Source organism: Prenolepis imparis, unplaced genomic scaffold (genome assembly GCF_030444845.1).
Source record: "Prenolepis imparis isolate NDT839.2.m4 unplaced genomic scaffold, iyPreImpa1.0 SCAF_12, whole genome shotgun sequence".
NCBI lineage: Eukaryota > Metazoa > Arthropoda > Insecta > Hymenoptera > Formicidae > Prenolepis > Prenolepis imparis.
This window is the reverse complement of record NW_028141170.1, coordinates 11,651,502-11,679,471: the sequence shown is the minus strand read 5'-3', so window position 1 is coordinate 11,679,471 and position 27,970 is coordinate 11,651,502. Positions and strand designations below refer to the sequence as shown.

General features: G+C 33.7%; 1 protein-coding gene and 1 long non-coding RNA gene across 4 annotated transcripts; one reads left to right on the top strand and one right to left on the bottom strand.

Annotated features, from left to right (window-relative positions):
- Positions 1–220: 220 nt before the first annotated feature.
- Positions 221–27,970, bottom strand: LOC145944233 (PRL-1 phosphatase-like). 3 transcript variants are annotated; one of them, XM_083052456.1, is made up of 7 exons: positions 27,814–27,970; positions 3,670–4,006; positions 3,314–3,588; positions 3,088–3,210; positions 2,728–2,859; positions 2,445–2,611; positions 221–2,191 (listed from the first exon to the last, which is right to left on the bottom strand). In XM_083052456.1, exons 4-7 carry the CDS (start codon positions 3,202–3,204, stop codon positions 2,080–2,082), a joined length of 528 nt encoding a protein of 175 aa, XP_082908582.1. In that variant the 5' UTR covers positions 3,205–3,210; positions 3,314–3,588; positions 3,670–4,006; positions 27,814–27,970; the 3' UTR covers positions 221–2,079. The 3 variants fall into 3 exon arrangements, with proteins under 3 accessions (XP_082908582.1, XP_082908580.1, XP_082908581.1); XM_083052454.1 differs by lacking the exon at positions 27,814–27,970 and adding an exon at positions 8,584–9,179 and having other exon boundaries at positions 3,088–3,588; XM_083052455.1 differs by lacking the exon at positions 27,814–27,970 and adding an exon at positions 8,589–9,179 and having other exon boundaries at positions 3,088–3,588.
- LOC145943968 (uncharacterized) lies at positions 23,634–27,696 on the top strand. Its single transcript, XR_014426602.1, has 2 exons — positions 23,634–23,882; positions 26,723–27,696. It is a non-coding gene; the product is annotated as an uncharacterized LOC145943968 (long non-coding RNA).

The following is a 27,970-nucleotide window of genomic DNA, read 5'->3' as shown; positions in this document are numbered from 1 at the left end:
TGAGAAATTGAGAAATTATTCTCTCGTCGCCCGTTTGATCGAGCTAAATAAATCATAGATCAATCGATTATTGTGTCAATCTTATCATTGAAATAAGAGATATGGCATATATGATTAACGCGTTATTAACAATAAAGAAATAATAATGTTGTGGGATCATCCAAGTATAGCAATTAAGCTTGGATGGCTGAAGGTATTGATACACATTGATTAGACTCGATTCATTGTTCAAAGCAAGACGGTTTAGAAACAAAGACGGCATAACAAGAAGACAATGAATACAAAAAAAACAGCGTATACATTGAAAAAACGTACATTCACATCAAATCAGCAGACGCGCGTGAAATGTGTTCTAAATATTGTATTTGTTATTTTACGAACGAATTTTTTTTTTTTTTTTTTTTTTTATCCTTTGAACACAGTTTAGTGTGGCGACGTAGCATCACCGACAATTTTACCAAAATATTGAGAGGACGACAATGACACATTTACATAAAATGCTTGTATCAGATTGAAAAATCTATTTTTCTAACTAAAAAGTTAGATATGCAAGAATGTTTTTGGTGAAATTGCCGTCGAGCTACGATAAATGTGATATACAGCTCTGAAAAGTGTGATTTACTTCACATTAGTTTTTTTTTCATTATTCATCTTTCAAGTTAACGCAGATTCCAAGTCCAATAAGAGTTAAGAACATCCATCAGCAAATTCGGCATGCCATTGAAAATGCAACGCAATACGTGTTATTTTTCCCTTTTTTTCTTTTTAAGTTAGAAATGCTCAAATGCTGTAATTCATATGTTTCATATATACGTTTGTGCGGCAAGTGTATATCAAAATATTTTAGTAGTAATTGCAAGCATTAACCGTTTTTATTTAATAACGTTTTATTTAATTAGAATTAATATTAGTTATAATATAATTTCGCGATGAAAAAAGAAAAATATATATATATCTACATTCAATATATCGCAATATTATGTTTTATAACTGCAATGTTTAAAATAGTTTATTCTTTTATCATTGTAAAGTTGATTATCTTTTACTATGTTTCCTTCTGATTTATCGCAGAAATTATTCTTATATTTATTATTTCATAATCTTACACATTGCAGAGTTGCGACTAATATATTGTATAAAAAACATTTTTTTATTCTATTCTTGCATTTTGCAGAAAATGTATATAAAATCTTGTTAAAGAACAGTATATTTGCACACAAGGCAGATAGCTTTTTTTTTAAATATATTTAGTTTAAAAAGAAATAAAAATTCTGATTCAGACATTTTTTTATACACATCTTTATACTCTGTAAAGAAAGGTATTTACTCTTTTTTTTATAGCACTGTTATTTTCATTCTAAAATGTTAGCTTACAATCACTCAGTGTAGAAATTTCTAAATTACATCTGATAAAAATCCATTAAATTATAAAAGTATTCTACATATCTTCTTTCTATATATATATATATTTCAGAAACACAATATAATTTGTCATTTCGTTAACGAACCAATAATGTACTACTGCACATGTTCATTATAATTCCTATATTTTTCATTTTCTGAATTAAATCATTTCACGTGCGCGTTTACTTTGATCTTTTGTGCTATATCAAGAAAATAAGTAAAGATACATCACACAATAAATTTACACACATGTATAACTAATAGCTCATAATTTAGAAATCACTAAGGCTGAATGACAATAATGTAGTCGATTTTCAAACATTTAAAAAAGTTATTACCATTTAAAGGCTTAATTTTTGTCCCCATTATGTATTAATATCGATCAAGTATCAAAAATAAGTATACGATTTTTATAAAAGGAACCAGCAACAATTTGGAGCTATATATTCACATGTTAATGACTTGCCTCAGGAATTTAGAATAGAGATTAGTGCAAAAAAAGTGCCTCAAAGTTTATTGGACATTTATCACGATTGCATTTCCATTGATAGGCCATTCAAAACAGATTTGCTACAATATGCCACTTGTCTTCAGGCGCAAAAGCCTATACATTTATATCAATCGGTATGTGAATTAGTGACTTTTCTTTTTTATTTTCTTGAAAAATTCTTTGATCTATTGGATGCAACAGGAATTTTTTTGTCCATTCTTGAGCTTCAATCGGGACTTGGGACGATACTTTTCAAGAAAAGTCAACTGCTTCGCGTTTATGGCGCCTCGTCTTTTCCTAAAACAGAGAAAAAAATTTTAATTTAAAAAATTAAAACATTTTTTTGTTTTTAACACAAAATCGATAGGTCCTCGCTTTGTTTTTATATGCACTTTAATCGTGGAAAAGCATTTATTTTTCTATTCAACCAATAAAAAGAAAAGCGTGCACAAAAATGATCGTTTTATCAATAAAACAGGACTTCAAGAACACTTTAAGCAAATGAAGAGATATGAAGAGGTACGAGAAGAGTTATGAAGATCAGACTTACTCTCTAATAAGGGCAACAGCGTCTTCAAACTTGAGCCCGAGTTCAATGAGAGCTAATGCAACCAAAACCGGTGCTCTACCGAGACCTGCGACGCAATGTACCGCCACACATGCGTCAGGTGATTCTCGGAATCGATATTTTAGCAATTCAAACCATTCATCCACTACCTAGAAATTGTTATAAATAGACCAAATGGATGCGCGTGTGTGTATAATAAAATATATACATTTCCATTTTTTGTTCCTTCGTTTGTAACGTCTAAAGAATGTGAGAGAGCCATTACCTCATTCGGTGGAAATGTACCATCATCGAATACCAAATCTATCACATTGATCCCTTCCGATTTCAGTTCCTCGACTTTGTACGTTGGTTCGCAAACTCTGACCACCTCCTTTACATTATGCTTTTTCAATTCCTATTGAAAAGACATGTACAACAGTTCGCATTAGGTAACTATTAGGTAATTGTAAGAGAATGAAATAATAAATTGAAAAGATGAAGTATAAATACAAATTCAGGTATAAAAAGGGTTAAAAAGCAAAGCACATCTTTTTTTACACCTGAATAAGAGAATAAAGTTAAGAAATCTAAGAAAATCTAATCTATTTTCAGTGGAGAGAATTTCGCATATATATATACTAACTTGAATAAAGGTATGGATGGTTTGATCATTGGGCCGATCAGTAATGAGGAACTTCATGTTTTTGTATTCAATCTCGGCGGGCGCCGGTCTGATATCCTTCACCCTCATGTTGCTCATTTCCTCCTTAAGATGGAGAGATGGTTGTATTATCTGTCTTCTTTCTTTTATTGTTTTTAACTCTCTTAAAAGATCTTATATAACTTGTCTTTCAAAGTCTCTCACATACGTGTGCCACACTATACGAAGCGACAAAGGCTGGATTTGACAACTTAGCCCATTAAATGTCAGTCTTATAAAGTTGTTTCTCATTTAACTATAATAGAATTAATCTTATTTTTTTACAGAGGACAGAACCACGGGTTTACATGTAGATCTTAGGAAGGGTTGTCGGGGTGCGAACTTCGCCGAAAGAGTAAGGGCTACGTTACATTAGGCGGTGTTGATATGCGCTTGATCCTTCCTACTCTTGAGACTTTTCAACTATAATTCGCGGAAGATTACCTGAAATCATCAGTATGCAAGTTACAAATTTTGTTGCAAACGTTGCAATTTATACAGTTTATATTAAAAAAATTAAAGTACCTATTTGGCACTGGGTACTCCAGGTGCGCTCAGTATCTACGATGCATCTACTAATGTAAATTAATAATTTCTATTAAATTCTTCTACGTGTCTTGCGTGATGACTAGTCGATGATTTTTTTTCTGGCTTCCCCGGTGCGTAATTAATTCTTCTATTCTTTTAATATCCTTTTTTCCACCCTCCAAGATGTTTCTACCCTTCTTCTTCTCTTTGCTCTAAGAATATCTAATAATTGTCAGGGAATATGGGGCGTGTCTCTCTATTTGTGTTGAGCCTGGCAATACTCTGCGCTATCCAACTGAAACTCCATGTATGTGAGGATGCACTCACCAGGAAACTGTAACAAAAAAGAATTTAAAAAAAGGTGAGAGATTGTTTGATTGCAAATGTAAAATTATTATCCTCAAAGTAACTCATACTCTTATCGTTCTCGCGCAAATTGACAATTGCGCAAACTGCCACGATATAATAGCCAAACTGCGCCTGATACCAACTTTCGAGTATGTTACTTTAATTTAAGGATATTTATACTTTGTGCAATATAGTGTATAAAGGGTATATAGAGTGTCCCACTTTAATTTTTACATTAAGATTTCTCGAAAACTAAGGTTTCCATCGAAAAATGTTTCATACAAAAGTTGTCGGATTTCTTACATCAATTAATTTATCTCATTATTCTATGCAAAAAATTATTAAGGTAAGATTATCGAAAAATGAGTATATTATGAGATATTTCATATTTTTTATCAAAATGTGTCAAAATGAAGCATCTCATATATAAACCATTTTTATTTTTCGATTATTCCACTCTAACAATTTTTTACGCCAAATATTATGAGGAATCGATATATGTAAAGAAAATTATGATGGTTCCGTTTCAAAAAGTAACAATAATTTTAAAAATCTCAAAAATGCCTCCATCTAGAATAAAACTATGCTTACGACAAGATATCCCCCTCGAAATCCTACAACTCTTGTATGAAACATTTTTCGGTGGAAATCTTAGTTTTCGAGAAATCTCAATGCAAAAGTTAAAAATGGAACACCCTGTATACTATTTATTAATTTTTCTTTTTATTTCGATAATTATTCGTAAAAAAATCATTGAGTTTTGTTTCTTGATAAATTGAAGTAATCGCAATTGAAGAAATCGCAATTGCAGAAATCGCAGTTGAATAAATCGAAATTGAAGCGATTTAAAAATCGAAATTATAAAGAGAAATTTCGCTGCGAAAAAAAAATACCGAAATAGTTTTTACATGGAAAATGCACACACAACACGCGGGCATACATGACATAGATCGCAATTTCTAGTCGTTCTATGCCAAGCTTGCGTGTAAATTGACCTCTCGCGGTCTTTCGCCGCGATTGATTTGCGAAAGCTCTCCTTTTGCGTAACCAAATGATTGCCATTATGACGCGAGCAACAACTGATTGACGGGAAGAGAAGCATGATGACCGATCGACATTCAGACATATGCACGAGAATAACCGAAATAATTGGCAGGTGAGAAGAAGTGTGAAGAGAAGGAGAGGAGAGGGAGCTTCGTGAAACGTCGCCAAGGCCGAATCTCTATATCTCTATGATGATGTCGTCGCAAGCCTGATTTTATTTCCTTAACCTGATATGCCATTCACATTATGCCACATGCAATGTATACTGTGAGAATAGCTACTTTAATTTCTAAATAAGAAATTGCTTAGAAACGTGTCATTCCACATCAGGTCAGTCAAGCTGAAAGATGCTACAACAAATGTAGGTGTTAAAAAAAAATTAGGATTCCATTAAAAAATATAAAGTTTCTTCATTTCACCTTCATTTACTTCCATCCGAAAGTCAAACCAATATAGCACCACTAATAAATAATTTGTAATTATTCCATTAAAAAGAGGAAGAAAATATCTTTTCAATTTTGCAAAGTTTGAGAGAGAAAGCAAAATTAATATAGAAACTGTAACATTTTTTCCTTAAGGTCATTATTTTACCCCATTCTCCCCTATATAGCTGACAAAGAAAGATTAATCGACCCAGCTTAAACTGTCTGTCAAAATAGCCTCGGTCAACAATCAAAATAAACCGCCATTAAAAACGTCAATCCGATTTTACCCCATGACGGCACATTGTCCAATCTCTGGTTAAGGTTCTCTAAAGAATTTGACTGACCTGATAGAGAATAAAAGAACTATCGTTAAGTACGGTATTTCCTTGTTTTTGTGCTTGTGAATATGCTCACGATTGTCATCACAGAGATCTGCTCTCTCTCAGCAAATGAAATACAATGGAGATTTTACTTTCTGAAAATTATCGCATAAATCTTTCCGCTGACTCGACAAGAAGTGAGACAACAATAAGAGCGTAAGTGAGAGAGAAGAGAAAACAATTATCAGCAAAATTGTTGCCAGATGTCGGCCAGATGATCAGGTAAGGCTTTCGAGGCTTTATTCGTTCGAGAAATGAAGATGACTCACTGTCATAAAATAAAGCGAAGAAATATTTCAATATTTACAAACGAGATCTCAAAACTCATTCGACAAACCTACTTAACCCGTATAATCATCGTACAGACTTGTTAGGATAGCATTAAAATGTCTAGAAACTCAATTTTGAAATGCAATGTGTGTTTCTACTATAGACAACATTAATCTTTTGAGAATCCTTCTTTCGATATATTTTAACACCATCTGGATGTTAAAAAAAAAAGACAACTAAATGCACATTTATTCGCACAAGTAATAATAATAATAATAAAAAGATGCGCGTTGTAACGAATCAGCGTTTTGTTCTAATCTCCAATGATTTTGGAATATTTTATGGTTATTGAATTCGTCTCATGAGAATATATTACAAATATAAGTATTTAAAAATTAGGGCTTTATTAACAAATATGAAATGTATTTTTATTTCACCTTGACATCTCCACTCAAAGGTCAAATACTAATAGCATCACTACACGTGTCTTCTTTGAAACCCTATAACTTTTGCCCGAAATGTTTCTTATTCTTTTGCTTTATTTTTATATATTAATTTTTATATTAATTTTTATTTTATATATATATATTTATTTTTTATATTATTTAGACATCTCAATTTAAACGCTACCACCTCATATACTTCTTCCCTACTCTCCTTAAAAAAAAAAAAAAAAAAAAAAAAAAAACATTTGGGGTACACAATAAGATCACGCATATTATTAAAGCACATACATTTCAGCGTTTATAATATTATTATAATTATAAACGTTAAAATTGATAATTATATCACCAAATGCTTTCGCAATAGATCCATAGCAACACAGGGGATTGCAGAAATATATTTCACTGTAAGATTGCAAGCATCTTGCGTAATGTTACTGCAATTATTATTATTATATGATTGCATTGCGCAATGTTGTCAAATGTCTCTTCCGAAGGATCGTAATGTAACATCATACTAACTATTGGAAGTAAAGCAATGTATTTCTACTAATGTAATATTGTTGTATAAACATGCAGTATAGGGAAAGGGAATATTTCTAATTCTAATGGATAGATTTGATGAAATAAAAAAATTAATAAAAAAAATCAATATCGGTCTAGTTTTTTATGCATGTTTCTTACATAGCAATGACTAAAGATTTATTGGGATTAATAAAAAAGTAAATACGCGCAATTGAGATTAAATACAATCAATTACTTTTCCATTCTTCCCAATGACCATTATTTTCTTCTATATACTATATAAATTATATAAGCACGTGTGTATGTGTATGTGCGTGTAAATATTTTATATGTAAAAAGTAAGGCCAATATCTTAATTGAAACATTGTTGCAATCCTGTTGGAATTTTGCACTTTCATGTTTATACGTATACAATGTTTCTTGTTATACTATAATTTGCAAGATTGCAAACGTAAATAATGTTCTAATGAAGTTGAAAGATTCTGCGCTGAGTCCAAGGAAATTCGCGTGATCGGAACTAATACTTGAAATACTCGGAACATCCATCATTGCAGAATCATCAGAGTGTCACAAGACCGACGACACGTGTGGGTTAATGCAGTAAACAAAATTCTATTTACGTTGTAGTTACGTCGCGGACATTTGAGGAACGATCTCCGCGAAGACACGAGACGACAAAAATCGCTCGCTCCAATCATTCATCTATTAATAGAACGTAATGGAAATTTTCGCGAAGGAGAAAATGAATATACGTTGTCTGTACGCGCTAAGCATTTTTTTCTTTAATATCTGATTGAATGTCGATGTAAAATATTTGCGGATGATCTAGTCTTCGACATATATATATATGTGTGTGTGTGTGTGTGTGTGTGTGTGTGTGTGTGTGTGTGTGTGTGTGTGTGTGTGTGTGTGTGTGTGTGTGTGTCCAGTTACACTATATAAATGCGGGACAAAGCGAAAAAAATCACGCAAGTCAGACATCAGGGCGGATATACAATATGGATATGGATGATGATAAGTGTACGACATAAGAATTTATTTGCGCATCCGCTAAAAACGATTATTGAAAGAAAGTTTCAAATAATCGGCGCCAGTAGTAAAAAAAATTATTGTATTGTATCCTACGTCATTCTATATTACACGTTAAGCTGAAGATGGTCCAAAGAAAGGACCGAAATGTTCTGAAGAAATAAAAAATAAGTACAGACATCTTTGCGTTTTTATTTCCGACACACCGGCTCTTATTAGCCCATTCCTTTTAATCCTTTATATTAATACATTAGAGCCTTCTCTCCATCATTATTAAAAAAAATTAAATTACGAATGTCAAATTTGTATATAGACAAGCGAAAAAGTACAGTGCGTGTTGTGTGGTCATAATTTTTTTCTTTTTTTAAGATTTTAAGTACCGCGTACTTATCAAAGAATAACGGCTATATAAGCGCACATATTTCTTCGCAACTTGATTCACTTTACCTTACATTTATTTGACGAGAAAAGAAATCTGCAAGGTCACGGAAGCGTTCTTCGAGATAATTATAATCTAAATGTGAAACAATGTCGTCACGCGATCAGAAATTGGTAGCAACGTGACGATATCACCGCACCATATCACCAAGGAAAAGTCACATTTTAATGTTGCGCGTACACTTTTTGCGAAAGTTATCACCTCAAAGTTCACTATTCAGAATGCAACAAGATGGTCGCGTACACATTCTTCCCTCCGCACCGATGTCCGTTAAAAAATGCGCGTTTCTTAAGCTCTTGATAAGTGCGATTTATAAAGCACATTTGTTTTTTGTATCCGGTAAAATTGCGAAGCGCGTTGATTAACATCAATATTTCGATATTTCACATCATTAGATCAATGCGGATCGTTTCTTCGCTATAGAAAAAAAAATCTATCTTTAATTTGTGTAGAAGACTCGACTTTCTCGCTTGTCTCGTAGTAAAAAGCTATTCGAGATGTGCGCGGGTGTGGGGCCCTGGAGCGCGAGGATGATATCGTACACTCATCGCGACGACGGTTATGTCGAATCTGGGCCAGCCACAGCGTGGCGATCAAAATAGCACGGCGTCGAGACAACTTCCACCCTTCCCATCACCGAGCGACTAGCGCTCGTCCGCTCGTTATCTGACCTCCTCCCCCCTCCCAAATACACACGCACACACATATTTCACATATGCAATGTCATCCGACTCTCTTACGCATTTTCGCAACCAGTGACGTTCTGCCTTTTGCGGCGTATTATGGCTGAGAAAAATTGGTTCGAGCGTAACGTCATGTAATGATGTTATGTAAACTTTTTCCACAGGTCGAGACGTATTTGGGAATTTTTAATTTTTTTTTCTGGGAATTTTTGCGATCGCTTGAAAATTTGGTGCGGAAAGAGAATCCTTTCATATATAGTAGAGTTTTTGAATCTGCTAATGAAATCCCATGTGAAATTGGATCCCGGTAAAATCAGCTGGTTTTCTCACATGTAGCTTACGACTTGCTGAACAAAAAATGTAATAAGTTAAGGTTCCTGGCTCCTCGCCGACCATGTCGGAATTGTGACGTCAGAGGCGAGAAAGCACATGCTAAAAATTCTTGCGTGCCATTTTTAAATAAAAAGATATTTCAATAAAACAATACTACAAAATTCTTTGGCACACTTGTAAAATTGTCCGAAAACTATCTTTTAATCCCTTTATAATCAATCAACAACTGTAAAATGACTGTAATATGAAGTCCAAGCCGTCTGGTCTTTGCGCATGCACAGTCATTCCACATGACAAAGTCCGATATCACACTCATTTTACGGTTGTTTATTAACTGTCAAGGCAAAAGCATAGTTTTCGGACAATTTTATAAGTGTGCCAAAAAGATTTGTAGTGTTGTTTTATCGAAATATCTTTTTATTTAAAAATGGCACGCAAGAATTTTCGCGTGTATTTTCTCGCCTCTGACGTCACAATCCAACATGGCCGCGGCGAGGATCCAGGAGCCTTAAATAATGAGCACAGTTACTGAGTACGTTTACACCTTATACTGGCCAATCCCAGTCGTACTATTCTTTAGACTTTTAGAAGAATGGTTATGATTAACCAATCTTAGAACTACGGATGTTATTAAACCCGATTAAGGGTGACGTGTAAACATAATCATTAACTTACAGTCAGTCAAACATGAAAAACTAGGACTCTATGAGTATTGTTTGACTGGCTCAATAAATGTCCATTATTTAGCTTCGAGCCTATTACATTTTTGTTCAGTAGATCACTATACAACATATGAGAAAAACAGCTGATTTTACCAAGATCCAATTTCATATAGGATTAGTGCGGGATTCTTTGCGTTTACTCTCCGATTTTCAGGGCGCTTCACCAGCTAGCGCCGGATTTAGTTGATCGATATCGATCGCTGTAACGCATATAAGCATGCTGGATTTTTCTAATCTGTAATATCTAAAATCAAAGAAGCAACAAATTACCACAATTGACCGATACGATATCAATATTTCTCTCTACTTACATCTTTTTAAAAAATTTTCTAAGAATTTTCTAATCTTCCAGGTATTTTTGTTTAAAATTCCAGATAAAATAAGAAAATTTGTAGATGCAGCTTTTTAAAATAAGTTTTTATTGTATGTACTTTCTAATGTTTTTTCTATTCATACGATTAGAAAGCGATTATACGATTGCTAATTTGACCAATCAGCAGATTATCGATCGCTTGCAATATAAGAGTAAAATTATCGACATAATTTTTTAAAAAATTTCCTGTGAGTTTCAATAAAATTCTACAATTCCCGAATTTTTCAAGATAAAAATTCCTTGGTTGTTCTTTTTTGTCCAGGGAGTAGACACCTAGCACGCGTATCAATTAATGATTTAATAAAATAATACGCAATTATAATCACGATATAGTCACGAATAGATGAGACGGATCAGCAATGATAGTCTATGAGGTTGCATACTATTGCACAAGCTTACATGAGTTTTTTATTGTGTTCTATTGCGCAAAATCGAAATCTCTTGATATCGATGTGTTCAAATTTTCTCACAACAATCCTTTCTTCTTTTACATTACACGTATATTTAAAATTTATGCATCTATGCCACGATTATCAGAAATACCGACTGGTATAAAAGCGCGACTTTCACGGTCATTCTCGCTAAAACGATGGAGAGAAAACGAAACTCATATAAATTATCAGAATTCGTCGACAAATTATTAGACTTCATAGTAAAATATTTGCTTACTTGATACATTTGACTTATGGACTTTAACGTAAGTTGTCGAAGAATCACGGATTTCATTGAGAGCATGAAAATTCGAGTTCTTAATATGATGTTATAGCGCCAATATCATGTCTTTTTATACACACCGATATAATGGTAAAATTACCTGTTCTTCGAATACAAAACATTTTCTGAGAAACATAATGAAGAATTATCAAATTATGCACGATATAAAGCAAATAATACGGAGCGAGAGACACACACAACCCCAACCACCCACACACATACACACACACACACACACACACACATCATTAAATAATTTTAAAATAGAATGATAATGTAATTAATGAGGCAAATGCGCGTTTGGAAAAAATATTTTACAAATGAACCAGTGACGTCACCGAAAATCAATACGGCGGGTACAGCCAGTAGGAGGCATTATGACGTCGAACTGTGATGTCACTACTCGTCACTCTCATGTGGGAGTGGACGTATGTACATGTACGGATATAACAAATAGAGAGAGCGGCCATTACACATGTGCGGATTGGAAATGGGGTATATACGTATAGATTAAAGGAAGCCATTAATTTTCATTTAATTATTATAAAATTTAACAATAGCGATGAGTTGGACGCGCAGATAATATATATTGCATATTGTGCTCAAACGTATATATATATCTCCACGTTATACATTATATGTCTATATCATCCTCGATATTCGCGCGCCCTTTCTCTTCATTCCCTACTTCCCTGCTATCCAGACTTTCCCAGACAACAATGGGGCGGGATTGAGCGAGCCGTGGGGCGACGAACCGCACATTATTAGGCAACGTTCATAATGGCATTATGTTCGGTATAAATATTTTCATCTACTAGACTAGATTTTTTTAGTATTATATTGAAGCAATATTTCTGTTAGAAATAACTGGAAATATAAATAATACATATATACATATATGCAATAATTTTATGAAATATGAAAACGATTTGATGAACAAAATATCTTTTCACCATCTCATTCATTTTGGATACTCTCTTAGGCAATATCCGTGAATTTGCAGGTCCATATTATTAAAGCCTCGGGTCATAAACCTCCAGCCGAACTCTTTTGCGAATTTAAAGTTTTATCGTGAACATTCCTGTGAATCATGTTGCTTATTGATTAAATAACGTTACTGATATTCACTGATATTCCTAGGTGATCATTCATATTTGTTCGCTTATGTTAATCTGAGCTAGCTTAACATATCTTTTTTGACAGTAAAATTTTGACTTTTGATACTTGCGATTCGAGATTTGGTCAATATAATAATTGGCTCATTGTTAGTTTAATACAATAAATTTGCTCAATGGAGCACATAAATACACAAGTACGAAGACTATTCAATTTATGCCGACTAATAATTATTTGTCGCGAATTCGTTATAAGAATATTACGTTGTAGTGTACTGTATGCTATATTATTATATAAATAAAAAATCTATAAATAATTTTACGCTAAATATGGTCCAAAAAAGGGACCAGAACATATGCTATTTATATTGATGTGAAGCAAATCTTATATTTACAATAACTTTATATAGCTTCGTTTTACAATATACGCGTCCTACTTACTGCATTTAGCTCTTGTCGCTTGTCGCCATTTTTTACTCGATTAAAGGCTGGATTATAGAGGCCGTAAACTTTTTCCGTAACCGTAAATTTAAAGATTCAACCAATCGCGTTGCTTGATTCGGCAACGTGATTGGTTGAATCCTTAAATTTATGGTTACGGAAAAAATTTACGGCCTCTATAATCCAGCCTTAAGGGCCGATTGTTCCAACCTCTTGGTAAGATTTACCCAACAGGTAGCATATTTTCGTCTCTTTTCAAATAAGTTTTAAAAAAGAGACGAAGATATGCTACCTTTCGGGTAAAACTTACCAAGAAGTTGGAACAACCGGCCTTAAATAATTTTAATTTAAATTTAATACCATGGGAGCGTTCGTAGTATAGTACTTGCGGAATAATAATCTTCTGGCTTATGCAGACGCACATTTATTAGCTGCGAAAGGCGAGGCGCGGATAATGAAAGCGGTCGCGGCACGAGCACACGTCTCAGGTGCATGTTAAAATCGATATATTAAGTAGGTCAGTAGGTTACCAGGTAAAGGATGATAAGAGATCACATCGGACGAAGGATTGCTATCGTTACTAATACGAAAGGATGTTTTATGAGTATTCTTCGACATTAATTTACGTATGATACTCATTAAATTTTCAATATGTGATTCTAGATATTTTTTTTTAATTTTCAGTATTATTATAACAATTAGAAAGTAAAAAATAAGCGTATGTATGTATGTGTATAATGAGACAAGCATAAATCTAAAATAAATAACATCGTGCAATGAAAGTAGAAGTATAAGAAGTAAAAAAAGGAGAAAGTTCCTTTTTTTGTACGTCCACACATATGTGAATACAAATGTATGCGTGTGCAACTCTTCTAAAATGACAGCTGGCCCCACCGGCAGCGGCCCTACAGACATTAGTGATCGTTATCCAAGGTCAGTGACATCGGTCGTCTACCCTAGCGTCTCGTCTGGGTTGGGACGTCGAATATCTTTTATTTCTTTTTTCCCCACCAAGCGACGTCTATCCTGCTACTACATATATAGCATAAGATATAACATTTATCGTCCTTTAAAAACCGGCTCGGGACGAGATATTCGATCCACTTAAAAATTCTCCGAAACATCTCCCTTGCGAGATACTATTTTTAAACAGACAATCGACAGACGTTATTCGCGCGACGTAGCTTCGTCTGCCGCTTAAGCCGGCGTCACACGATGTACGTTTTTTTGTATGATTAGCTTGTATGCTAGCTTGTATCCTGTACGTTGCTTGGTTTGCTGCATAGAGCGTTGTATAAACACGTCACACGAAGTTGGTTTCCTGTATGGAGTGTTGTATGAAGACGTCAGACGAAAGAAAACGTCAATCATAGCTGGTTGATAGGTTTTGATAATTAAATAAAATATTTTAAAAGAGATTGATATGGAGGAACAACAGCTCCTGTATATAGTAAATGAAATTTTGCGACGACGGAGATTGGCTGCATTCGTGCTATTTATTTATTTTCGACATTGAAACTGTTTCGTAAAGAATGCATTTTATTTATAGACTCTTTAATTTCTGTACTAGGCCGTATTTTTCTCACTTCATTGACTATTCTTGTCAGAGCTTCATAGCGTAAATGTTTATTGTGATAATTAGGATGCTTCACAGCATTATAATGCGGGTTCTTTTTTATATGCCTCTATAAGAGAAACTATTTGTTCTTTATTCCACATTTTTATTAAAATATTAATATTCTGTCAAACGATTTTGACATATCATATCAACAGTGAAGATTGCATTGAATGAAACATTTCCGAAACGCTGATGCATGCAAGGAAACGAGCACGAAATAATGCACCGTAGCAAACATAGAAATCATACAAGCTAGACTTTCGCACTCAATGCATCGAAGTGTCTGGCATGCACAAGTGCAAGCACAGCAGCGTACAAACTAGCGTACAGCTAATTATACAGAAAAACCTACATCGTGTGACGCCGGCATTACTGTTGAAAATTATCTAAACTTCAAATTTTGCATTTTCGTTGATTGTAAGAATCTCTCTCTTTTTCTCTTATCTCTCTTTCTCTTTTTCGATTATATTTTAAAAATAAATGTAAATACGTAAATTTATTTATAGAAACTGAGATTGAGACTTATCCTTTCTTGCATGAAATTAGTTACAATTGGCTAAATCGCGAAAATTTTCGCTCGATTTCGCTGTGCTTGATAATGATCGCATCAGAGCAAAGCACAAACTCGCGAATACCTAAAAATGCATGTATATTATCCATTTATAAAGTAAAAATATCGTTATGCTTTGGCATCAATGTCCAATTATGTTTTGCAAAATAATGCACCAATTATACTTATTATGATTAACAATTTACTTGAATTCTCGTAAGTATACAAAAGCATACGATTTGAAACTGCAAAATATACATGCATATAAAAACGTGGTTAGGTTGAACGCCAGACAGCTTCTATAAAAATTACTCGATGATGGTGGTCTAGGTGGTCTATTTTCGATGACGACGTTCCTTGTTTTTCTCTTCGAGTGTGTGTTTTGTCTCGTATTGCGAGACGAGTAGCGACGGAGTGAGCAGGCATATACAGGGTGTTCAAAAAAGACCGCAACCCCTGAATAACTCAGAATAATCGAATTCTAGGAAGAAATACCCCAGACAAAAGTTGTAGGGTTAAAAAAAGGGACTTGATGGTGACCTAGAGCTTGACCTTGAGATCAAGTTTAGAGGTCATTTGAAGGTCAACTCGATTTTTTTTTAATGGAAACTTTTATTTTTGACTCCGGATTCGGAAAGAGCGGGAAATTTTACGTTCAGAATGGTACTTAAGTCTTGAATTAAGATGACCTTTAGGGGTCAAATCGTATAGAGCACAAGAATATATTAATAACTAACTTTAATCATGTTCTAGAGGGAAAATCCCTAAAACACCCCAGAATATAGACTTCATGATATTGAAATTAAACAATTAACTTGAGAGTAAAATAATATCACATTGACAAGATTTTAAAATTCAATTTTTTTAGATTACAATTCCATAACAAATTTGAAGTATCTCGAGATAAAATTTGAACTCAATCTTGCACAGAGATAATCCTTTCCGCCACTCACGAAAACTTACATTTTACCCCAACTCCAAGTTTAAGGTAACGACCGAGCTCTGTTTCTTGAATGCAACAATTTTTGTCTGGGGTGTTTTAAGGGTTTTCCCCCTAGAACATGATTAAAGTTAGTTATTAATAGATTCTTCTGTCCTATACCATTTGACCCCTAAATGATTCTTAAAGGTCATCTTGACCCATGACTTAAGCACCTTTCTGAACGTAAAATTTCCCGCTCTTTCCGAATCTGGGGTCAAAAATAGGGATTCTCATTTTAAAAAATCGAGTTGACCTTCAAATGACCTCTAAGCTTGACCTCAAGGTCAAGTTCAAGATCACCATCAAGTCCCTTTTTTTTAACCCTACAACTTTTGTTTGGGGTGTTTTCCCCCTAGAACATGATTAAAGTTAGTTATTGATAGATTCTTCTGTCCTATACGATTTGACCCCTAAATGATCCCTAAAGGTCATCTTAATTGAAGACTTAAGTACCATTCTGAACGTAAAATTTCCCGCTCTTTCCGAATCCGGAGTAAAAAATAAGGGTTCCCATTAAAAAAAATCGAGTTGACCTTTAAATGACCTCTAAACTTGACCTCAAGGTCAAGTTCTAGGTCACTATCAAGTCCCTTTTTTTAACCCTACAACTTTTATCTGGGGTATTTCTTCCTAGAATTCGATTATTCTGAGTTATTCAGGAGTTCCGGTCTTTTTTGAACACCCTGTATGTACTCTCATGGTGCATTCGTGTGCCGAAGGCAATTTAATCTGAGCTCGATAAGAAGCTTTCTATCATCCGCCTGCATCCAAATGCGTAACACAATGTTATATAAATTCTTGCCGGTGCTGTTTTGTATATCGCTGAGGTCATAATATACGTGTTTTTCGCTCCTTGTTCTTCATCTTGTCTTCGATCGCTTTGAAGACTTATCAAAGATACCAAAGAGGATGAGAATCAAGATGCATAAATTTGTTGTTAATCGATCTGTGGAAGATGACAAAAAACAAGGACCGAAACGTTTAAGTTAAATAGAGAAGATTTTAAGACAAATTTGTTGCCTCTTATGAGCTATATTTCCTACTTGAATTTTGTACATAAATTAATTTCACAATAGCATAGACGAATCTGTTCACTTGTATTAGAACGCGACAATTGCATTCGATCAACATGTGTGGATGTTTTATTTTTAATTCTTCAATATGATGCTATTTTCCGTCTTTTTATTCTACGTCTTTAAGCGTAAAATTCGTATTTGAATGCATACAAGAGACAAGATAGATATTTTTGTAACAATGATGGATGCTCGAATCAGCCAAGATAACAAACGCTTTTCTTTCTTCTTCTTCCGCTTCACCCGGCAACTAGTTGGGCTTAATAGCCCACCATCCGGCTAGATACAAGTCTGCCAATAGTAACCAAGAGAGATTAGGCTCCAGGCTTCAAAAATATATTAGCTCAGGCAACAAGTCGCATCCAGTAAGCAAGGAAACAAAGCTATGCAGCAGCAGCGTGCAGCGAAGAGTAACATGCATACTTTAAGACCATGTTTCTTTAGGAAGACCGCGACCAATGAGATAATAAATACCCTAGGTCGGCGGAAAAGAAGGAAAGCTTTATAGGGATGAAACTTCAGTCTTCTGCAAAAAGGATAAAAGTAAGGCTCTCTCAGAACGGTAAAAATGACATGACCATGATCTATGTCCTACAAATGTGCACCACACCCACATCGCGGGGAAGACATTAACAATAAGTTACATTTAAAGAGACGTTAAGGCTATAATGTTCGCTGCTAATTCTACAAGCCATGACAATGTCATCCCGATTGAAACTTGATTTTGAGAACTAAGGTTTAAATGAGGAAAAAGGACTCAAAATAAAACCTGCCCGTATAAAGCGAGGTATCGCGTAGCAAGTCAGAAAAGGCCAGCTTGAGGCCAGCTTTGTCCTCATTCGACAAAATTAAAAAATCCAAATGAGGAAGAGGATCGTCAATTCTTTTTTCATGGACAATAGCTCTTTTAGCCAAAAAATCCGCCGTCTCAGTCCCCAGAATCCCGGCATGGAAGGGGAATCCATACAATTTTAATTTTATAATCATCCTCTAGTGCGAATCTCAATTTATCTTTCAATGCTAAAATAACAGAATTCCTAATATAATCCCCGTAGAACCTGGACAAAAGGGAGTCTACAACGCTTTTCTTTCATTGCACTGAAGAGAGTAGCGACACCACGATGAGAGAGCCACTTGAGCCTGCACGTTCTTTTAAGATAAAATGTGATTCTTGCTATATTTCACTATTTCGAAGATAATTTGCATGTAAATGTTTTTGATAAATATTACAACCAATTAAAAAGGCTATTAAAAGTACAGATATTATTTTTCAAAAAACGGCAAAGATTCGCAAATCCTGTATAAATGCAAAATAATACGATGTAATGCGAAGTAATGCGTAATTCCAGAAAAAATGTACATTGTATTACGACAGCGAGATACCCTTTGGAATCGTCCTTTACCTTAAACCATACATATCGCTCGCAGCCGGTCTAGTCAAGATAGTAATTCTATCCAACACGTGGCGAGGCGACAGCGCGGCGAGAAGAAAGAAGAACGTCTCGAAATAATCTTGCGGGGAAATGTCTTGGTCGCGACCGCCTAAGGACAGTCGGGGCCTCTGAAAAGATGACACTGACAGAAAAGAGCTGGCTAGCGTTGCTAAAATGCTTGCTCTTTCGTCGTCGAATTACTGCGTTTGACTCCGCGCGTGCTCCTAGTATCCGGTTCAAACGAAACAAAACATTAATCATCAACTTTTTGACCCTATCCCCAGCTAACATTAAGCGAAATTATATAATGTTAAATGCGATAGAATAAGTCTTAAGAATAATAATGAAATTTTTATACGGTACATAGTGTACGATATTTAATTTTGAATAATATATAACTCCTTTGTTTTTTTATGCATACCTGCCTTTATTTTAATTAAACAATATAGCATATGTGAAATATGTAAAAGAAGAAAATATGTATAATTTATTAGTTAATTAGTTGATATTCTTGCAATAATAATTTTACGCGCAATATGCCATTTTTTTCCGCCACTCCTATAATTCTTCTTATACACAATGTTCACAGTTATATAATGTAGTGCAATTTACATAACAGGAAATTGAATGCTAGATCTGACTTTACAAATCGTTGTCTTTTATTCATTTTGGTGTATATAAATTTTACTCGCGGGCGATTTTGTTTTCGAGAACATATTTGTTAAATGTATATATAGATATATACATTTATATTATGTTTGTTAAATATATATATATAAATATACAGCTTCGCATTATTACGATTATTCACAACAACAATAATTGCAGTAAAGTTGAAACCTTACGCAAAATTTGCGATATGTAAAAACACATTGCAGGCATCATCACGTATTATATTCGAAACGATTGAAAATTCATCGATAACAGGTCAACTATGGATGGATTGAGAGTTAACTCACGAGGGATACATACACTTGAATACCGAGTGTATATGTAAAATACATACATATTTGTACGTAATAATGCGCACGCATATATCGAGCAAAGAATGGACTTTGATGGGGAATGAAGGGAGCAGGACGACTATTTGGAAAATACTCAATTGTAGAACAATCAATTCTACCGATCGATCGTTGGTATTCTGGAATTCATTTTTGTTTGAAGAATGACAAGAAATATCATTATAAAATTAAATCAAAATACATACATTATCACGGAGTTTCGTTGAAAAGTACCATCTTGGAACAGAGACGTGAGATTTTTGAGAAGATCGCTCCAAATTTAAACTTATCACGTTCAAACAGTAAGCGAGTTATAATGATTTTATGAGTTACTATCAAATTTTATGTATTACACAGTTGAAATATCATCACACGTAATTCGATGATCTATGCAAACTAGACGCGCACGTGGCCATGTAAGGCGAGATGACTGCGAGATAACGATTCTTTTATTCGGAAAAGCTGACAATGAGCCAGAGAGTTCTCTGAATGCTATATCTATACGACAACAACAAAATATTCTAGGTGACGAAGCGAATATATTTATGCGAAATTCTATGTAATAAATATCAATTGTCTGCGTATAAATGGTGCATATTTAATGATATACACTTATGTATAATATACACTTGATGTGTTTCAATTGTGTTATACTGTAAGGAGAAAAAATATTGGAGCCTCTTACCGGGACCTTGTGATCTTTTAGGATCTTCTTCTCAGACAATCACTCTACTACTGACAATGAGTCACTGAACGCCCTTTATTATCATATTTATATAATACTTTCTCTGAAACAACTTCTGACATGTTTAATCAACAGATACGTGTGTCGTCCTGATTAGCCGGACCACCCTAATTGCTTCAGTTGAAAAAAAATTTTAATCATCGGTCATTACGTTTGTGAACGATCGAGATAACGTAGGCAAACGAGACATTTCCATAAAATTTATAATATTTTATAATTAAATGGAAAAAAATAGAAAATAAAGCAACATAACATTATTAAAACTTTTGTCTTCTCACTGCAGCTATATTAAATTATGAATTATGACATTAGAAGCTAGAAATCCAAGGGGTTGGTCACTGAGGTAATTTTTATACAAGGGCTAGTTAATTCAGTTCATCCAAAGGAAATTTTGGGTAATCCAAGATAATTTTTGGTAATTCTAAATAATCTTTAGCATTCTCAGGTAATCTTGGGTAATCTAATAGGAAATCTAAGTAATCTAAGGATAATATCAAATAATCTGTAGGTAATCTAAGGTAATCTTTAATTTTTGAACTTAGTGAACGTGATTGATGAATTGTATCTTTTTACAATAATATACATTTGCAGTCGATTTTTAGAGTCGACGCTTCGTAAAAACGTGCTTTTTTATAATTTAAGAATTGTCGTGGTTAGGTTAGGTTTTCGCGGTACCACGTCTTTCTCTCTCAGGCCACGAACACACGAGCATTTAAAAATTGCGAAATGCATTCTTATCTACAACTTTTGATAAGCCATCGTCATTTAAACGTAACAAAACCTATATTACAATTTTCATGTATTGAATATTCTGCCAGTAATTCCGGTATTATTTTCATTTTTACCGCACTTTATTTTTATGGATGTATTGCAAAGAAAATTAACAGTAACAAAAATTAAATTTTTATTCCCAACGTTTTTGGGAATAAAATTGACAGCGTTAAGAAATAATAAAATATATTAAAAATATATCAAAAAAATTTTTGTAAATGTTTCAAAATAGGAAAAAATTTTTACTGTTTACAACAAAAAAATTAAAATATATATTTAAAAAAATTCTTTAAGATTAATTTTAAATTAAAAAAAGGGAATAATCGAAAAAGATATTCTAAATTCTAAGTATGATGGGCATAATTTGTATTAGGTAATCTTAAGTAATCTGAGGTAGTATTAGGTAATCTTAAGTAATCTGAGGTAATTTAAAGGTAAAAAAAAAATTCGTATCAAGGGTAATTTTTGTATACTATAACCACTAGTGACCAACCCCTCGTAGAAATCATATTTGTTCTTTGTAGTTGAACTTTCTGCATCAGTGTACTGAAAATGAGATAGATATATTTAGAAGTTGAAAAGAAAGAGGAAAAAAATTAAAAATGCAAGAAGTTTAGCTACAAAGAACAAACCCTATGAGTTTTATTCCTGCAAAATATATTGAAATAAATAAGTTCTTTTGAATGCGACCATTCATGTTCGATAATATAAATGAGTAAAATATATTGAAAATTTTTTTTTTCAATTCGCGTGAATTAATAAATAACTGTAAATCTTGATCAATTGTCGCAAGGTCCATTCTCGTTGAAAAATAAGTGAATGATCGCATTTAAAAAACTTTTTTTTATTTCCATGTATTTTGCAAGAATTTTTTGTTTCTGACATTATAATTCAATATAACTTAAAAAGAAACCATTTCTAAGGGTGAAAACCCATGCAGCGGAATAGCAGAACGGAACCAGCGGATCGCCAATCACCGAGTTATTCCGATAGAACCCTTCATCGAGCTCTATGGGAATAATTCCGTGATTGGCGATCCGCTGGTTCCGCGTTCTGCTATTCCGCTGCATGGGTTTTCACCCTAAGGGTCAGTTTCACAAACGTCGGTTAACTTTAACCACCGGTTAAACTATCTTTCTCTTTTCAGATACGTTCTTAAAAAAAGACAGATATAATTTAACCGGAGGTTAAAGTTAACCGACGTTTGTGAAACTAGCCCTAAGGCCCAGTTCTACCAACGTCGGTTAACTTAAACCTCCGGTTAAACTATAATATATCTTTGTCTCTTTTTAGATATGTTCTTAAAAAGAGACAAAGATAATTTAACCGAAGGTTAAAGTTAACCGACGTTGGTAGAAACGGGCTTAAGAGGAACGATATGAAATTTAAGTCTCGAAATTATCAATAATCAAGCACAATGTGCTTATTATATAAAAGTTTATATAAATAGGAGACCTAAAATACAATTCTTTCGTTATTTGATGTTAATTATATAATGTTAATTATATGATGTTAATTATTTGATGTTAATTATAAACTTGATGTTAACAAAGTTTCATCAATAATCAATAAGTTATAATCATGACAAAAGAATATATAGACTTGCTTAAATAAAACTATGCGCAGTAAGGTTGTTTGTGATACATTTCGATATTTGTTTGGTGATTTTAATACTGCCGGCCAAAAGTTTGGTTACATCATTAACAGGATAAATATTATAAAAAAATTTATTTTTATTGATATAGTTCGTAGTTACATTAAAAGTAAATGATTATTTTTTTATAATATTTATTTTTTGTAATATTTATTTTTATATTTATTAACTATTTATTAAATGATTATTATTTTATAATACAAAAACTATAGAAAATTCAAGTAAAATAACATTAACTTCAATCTAACACACTTTTAACAAAAAACTTAAACTTTCTTTTTATAAAAAATGCATCTTTGATTTTAATGACTATTTTTACAAGTTGTGCCATTATTTCTACTAATTTATTAATGGTAGTAGTAAATATTTACATCCTATCCACTCTTGTGAGTGCAAAAGTAAATATTTGCATATTTGCATCATACCCACTCTTGATATTTCTGTGAATTCTTTTATTAGAGATCGAAAAGATTTAAATATTTAATATAAGTTATGACTAGGCTAATTGATTCATAACAAAAAAGCTTCCTGGAGAGTAAAAGAGTCCTGTTAAATACAAATTATACATATAGGTGTATAGGCAAGTCTATTCAAACTTTTGGCCAGTAGTGTATGTATATTTGGTTTTTATTAATAAACATATCAAATAACAATAATGCACGAAATATTAATCATTCCTTTTGTCCTTGCCGAAAAAAAATATAGATAGAATGTTGTTGCAATCCCGAACACGATCAAAAGACACTCTCGCCCACGAATGTCGATAAGGCGTCACGATAATGACTATACGATTTGCACCTATCGGACCGGTTGACGCAAAACGCAGTAATAAAACATGGCCGAAGTTCACAAACGATAATCAACTCGCTCGCAGCGTGCACGCGCGTGCTCGCCCGTTCCACGCCTCTTCGTTGTATGCTTCGCTTCAGGACGGGACGAGACGGGCGGGATGCGTCGTAACGTCCAAGAGAGATGACGTCAACCTCGTTTTTCCATTTTTCCGAGAAATCCGAGTCAAATATCGAATAATCGGGCAAAAATATAGTAAAGTAAGAAAGAAATCAAATTTATCGAGCGATGAAGAGCATTCCAGTAACCAGTAAGTACATAATCCGCCAATCTTTTCGACTCGAAATATAAGTTATATAATAATTTAATCGGACTGATTTTTTGTTAAAATATTTACTTATACTCTATTATTTTTCGCGTTAAAGTATTAAACGATTAAAAAAAAGTATACACAAATTATTTTATTGAAATAACAATTTTAAAAGGTTTTTAATAAATGAATAAACAGTTGCTAAATTAATAGTACTTTAAATTGTAAGACTTTAGTAAAGCTCTCAATGTGAAATACATATTTAAATTTCAACGGCTAGCAAGAGTCAAACGCGGATAGCAGTGATAGATTCGTTTTGCACAGCGCACTAATTTTTCTTGATACGATACCAAGAAATGAAATAAAACTCAATTCGAGATTTTATTTTTAATAAATCTCTGATGCCACCTAAAAAAGCGTAAGCGAGAAAAATAGTACATGTTTTCCAATTCGAATATCTTTTATATTCTTTTCGATGCGAGTTCAAAGTTTTTTAGTTATCTACACTACACCATTCCTCTTTTTATCTATTTAAATATAAGGATAGAATATAGAACTGGAATATAGAAATGGAATAGAAAAGAGCATCTTATGTGTGCAATGTTCTAAAGTTATACGAATTTCTTTAGTCATAGATGTTTTAACATACTTGGAAAGCTTTCCTTTCGAGATAGGTCGTGGTCTAATCGGGATCAAACATGAGGCATAGGCCCGTTTCTATCAACGTCGGTTAATTTTAACCTCCGATTAAACTATATCTTTATCTCTTTTTAAGGCTCCTGGTACCTTGTCGACCATGTCGGAATCGTGACGTCAGAGGCGAGAAAACACACGCTAAAAATTTTTAGATGCCATTTCTAAATAAAAACATATTTGCATAAAATAACACTTAAGATCTCTTTAATACACTTCTAAAAAACGCCGATAACTATCCTTTTCCCTTTATAATCAATCAACAGCTGTAAAATGTAATATTATGAGGTCCAGTCCGTCTGGTCTTTGCACATGCGCAGTCATTCCGCATGTCAAAGTCTGATATCTCGATCATTTTACGTTTGTTGATTGACTGTCAAGGGAAAAAATAGTTTTCGGCGTTTTTTAGAAGTGTATTAAAGAGATCTTAAGTATTATTTTATGCAAATATGTTTTTATTTAGAAATGGCATCTAAGAAATCTCAACGTGTTATTTCTCGCTTCTGACGTCACGATTCCAATATGGCCGCGGTGAGCACCCAGGAGCCTTAAGAACGTACTGAAAAGAGACAAAGATATACAGGTAGTTTAACCGGAGATTAAAGTTAATCGGGCCTATGGCCCGTTTCTATCAACATCGGTTAACTTTAACCTCCGGTTAAACTATCTTTGTCTCTTTTTAAAAACGTAGCTGAAAAAAAACAAAGATATAGTTTAACCGTAGGTTAAAATTAACCGACGTTGGTAAAACAGGCCATAGTGACTGTTCTTTATTTTAGCTGAACCAGTTTGCACTAATTCACTTTCTTTTCTTTCTTTTTAACACTTGTAATTAAATATATAATTTATTTCACTTTCAGTGTATGTACACTAATGCAAAAAGTTCAGCTAAACAGAAGTCTTTTCATTCGACTACGAAATATTCGTCATTGTTACGCGTTGAATCATGATCGCAATGTAATCGAATGGGTTAACCTCTGCGATTCAAGAGTGTGAATTAAAAATCGGAGTTCAAAATTGCAAATCGAACGAATACAATGACATATATATATTAGGGTGGTCCTTATATGGGTTTTTTCAGAATTTTAATGTTGGATAGTCGTAAATCGGCTTTAAATGTGAAAAAAAAAATCTCTAATTTTTTCAGATTTTTATTTTGAGCCCTAAGTCTCCCTGTTGGCACGTAATTTTCTTTTTCTTAAATATTTAAAAAATATTTATTTAAGTTAGTTCTAGTCTAAAATAGCGACATTTTATGAAATACGTTTCATTGCCGTGAAAATAGTAAAACATCGTATATGAGGTATTTCACTCGAGTTGTGTGTGTTATACTACACACAAATCGAGTGAAAAAATTTAAATTATTATTTTACGGAGTAATCAATATATCGATTAATTTATTATTTTCCATTGATTTTTTTTTGTTGAAGATATAATTTTTTTTGTATTCTTTTTTAATACAGCTTATTTTCTTGTATTGGTAGTCCTGATGATACATTGGGCTTTTGTTTTAGGTATTTCACGTGCAAACAGGGAGACTCAGGGCTGAAAATAAAAATCTGAAAAAATTAGAGAATCATTTTTTCTACATTTGGAGCTGATTTATGACCATCCAATGATCTTCCATTTAACGACCACCCTAATATATATATAGACGAAGCATTCCATCTGTGGAGTGAAGCCGGAAATTGGCAGAATACGACAAAGTGAGATAGTTGTTTTGACATTCTTCTTTCTCACTCTATCGTACAGAAGAGAATATGGCCGCCCTCTAGCTGTCAAAGCTGTCAAGTATACTGTCATGACAGCCAAAAGATAGAGTGAGAAAGAGAAAGAAAATAGAGTGAGAAAGAAGAGTGTCGAAACAACTATCTCACTCGTGTCGTATTCTGCCAATATCCGGCTTCACTCGCTGCTACAGTAAAAGTATAGGAATGCTTCGTCTATATATATGTCATTGAACGAATAGGATTCTCGTTGACTTCCATCGAGAGCCTCAACAACAATGTGATACGTTCGTTCATTGTAAACTTTATTGCTGCGCTATGCATTTATAACACGATGTTTGTCTTTTTAGCTAAACTAGCGTGCACACATACTTTCTTCTCTTTCTTTCTAACACTTAAATATATCTATTTCATTTTCAGTGTACACTAGTGCAGAAAGTTCAGCAAAAAGGAACAAGCCTACAATATTGACTCAAGCACATGATCTTATCTTACTCTATATCCGCTAAACACATAACCACGTAAACGACCAATACATGTTGCAACTTGAACACGTTGACTTATTCACCAAAAAAAAAAGTATACATTGATCATAATTCAAAGTGAATTATTTATCACTGTTCAAAAGTCAGTTTACAAGTCAGTTTATAAAATAATTGGAATTAGTATTGATAATTTGAACTGTTCGATTTCTATGGCTATGAATTATATATTTATTATATTTATTATATTATATTATTTATTTAATGTAACGAAATTTTAAAATAATTGTTTTATGATAAAATTTTTAATAGCAATATTTATATATTTTGTTAATTTATAAAAAAATTATTTTATAATATTTATTATTTTTTAAGATTTATTTTTTTATATAAGTTTTTATTTAAGATTTTTATTCTTTAACTGCTCATATTTAAAGATATATACATAGATAGACATAATATAGATGAAAAGGGGGAAAGGAGAGAATAAAATAGTAAAAATAGTAAAAAAATGTCAAGAGACATCGCACGTTTGGAGCCAAATCAAATCAAGATCTATCCAATTCGACAAACTTGCTTTCCAAATTTGCTCTTTCCTTGCAACAAAAGGATCTCTCTCTCTCTCTCGTTCGCGAGGCTGAAAAAGAGATGTCACTTAGGACGCGATTAGGAGTTACGGGAGTTGGCGATCGTATGTCGGCGAAGAGTCGCCATCATCATCATCTTGCGCCGAAACACCGAGGGAGCATCGAGATCGTCTCCGATGGCGGTGGCGGCGGCGGCAGTGAAGACGAGACGCCAGAGTTCGTCGGCCGCGCCACGCCGCGCACGTCCATGAAGCGTACGCACACACGCGCAAGGCAAACGAGCGAGCGAGCCAGCGGTCGACATATCCCGAGCCCGAGCTCATAACGCATACGCTCGACGATCGACTTTTTCTCATTCACACATACACACATACACGCACACACGTTCTTCAGTGTTCGACCTCCGTTGAAACAATGATGCGGAATATACGCGGGCACTCACCTGAATCGCCATACACATTGAATATGGAAGCTACGGTAGGGCGTTCGTTAGCGAAACCGCGACCTCCGTAGGTGACAGGGAACACGCCGAACACTCGCCACTCACGCGACGTACGTCCGCACGCTGGTGAAGCCCGTGAACAACTGACACACGAGAT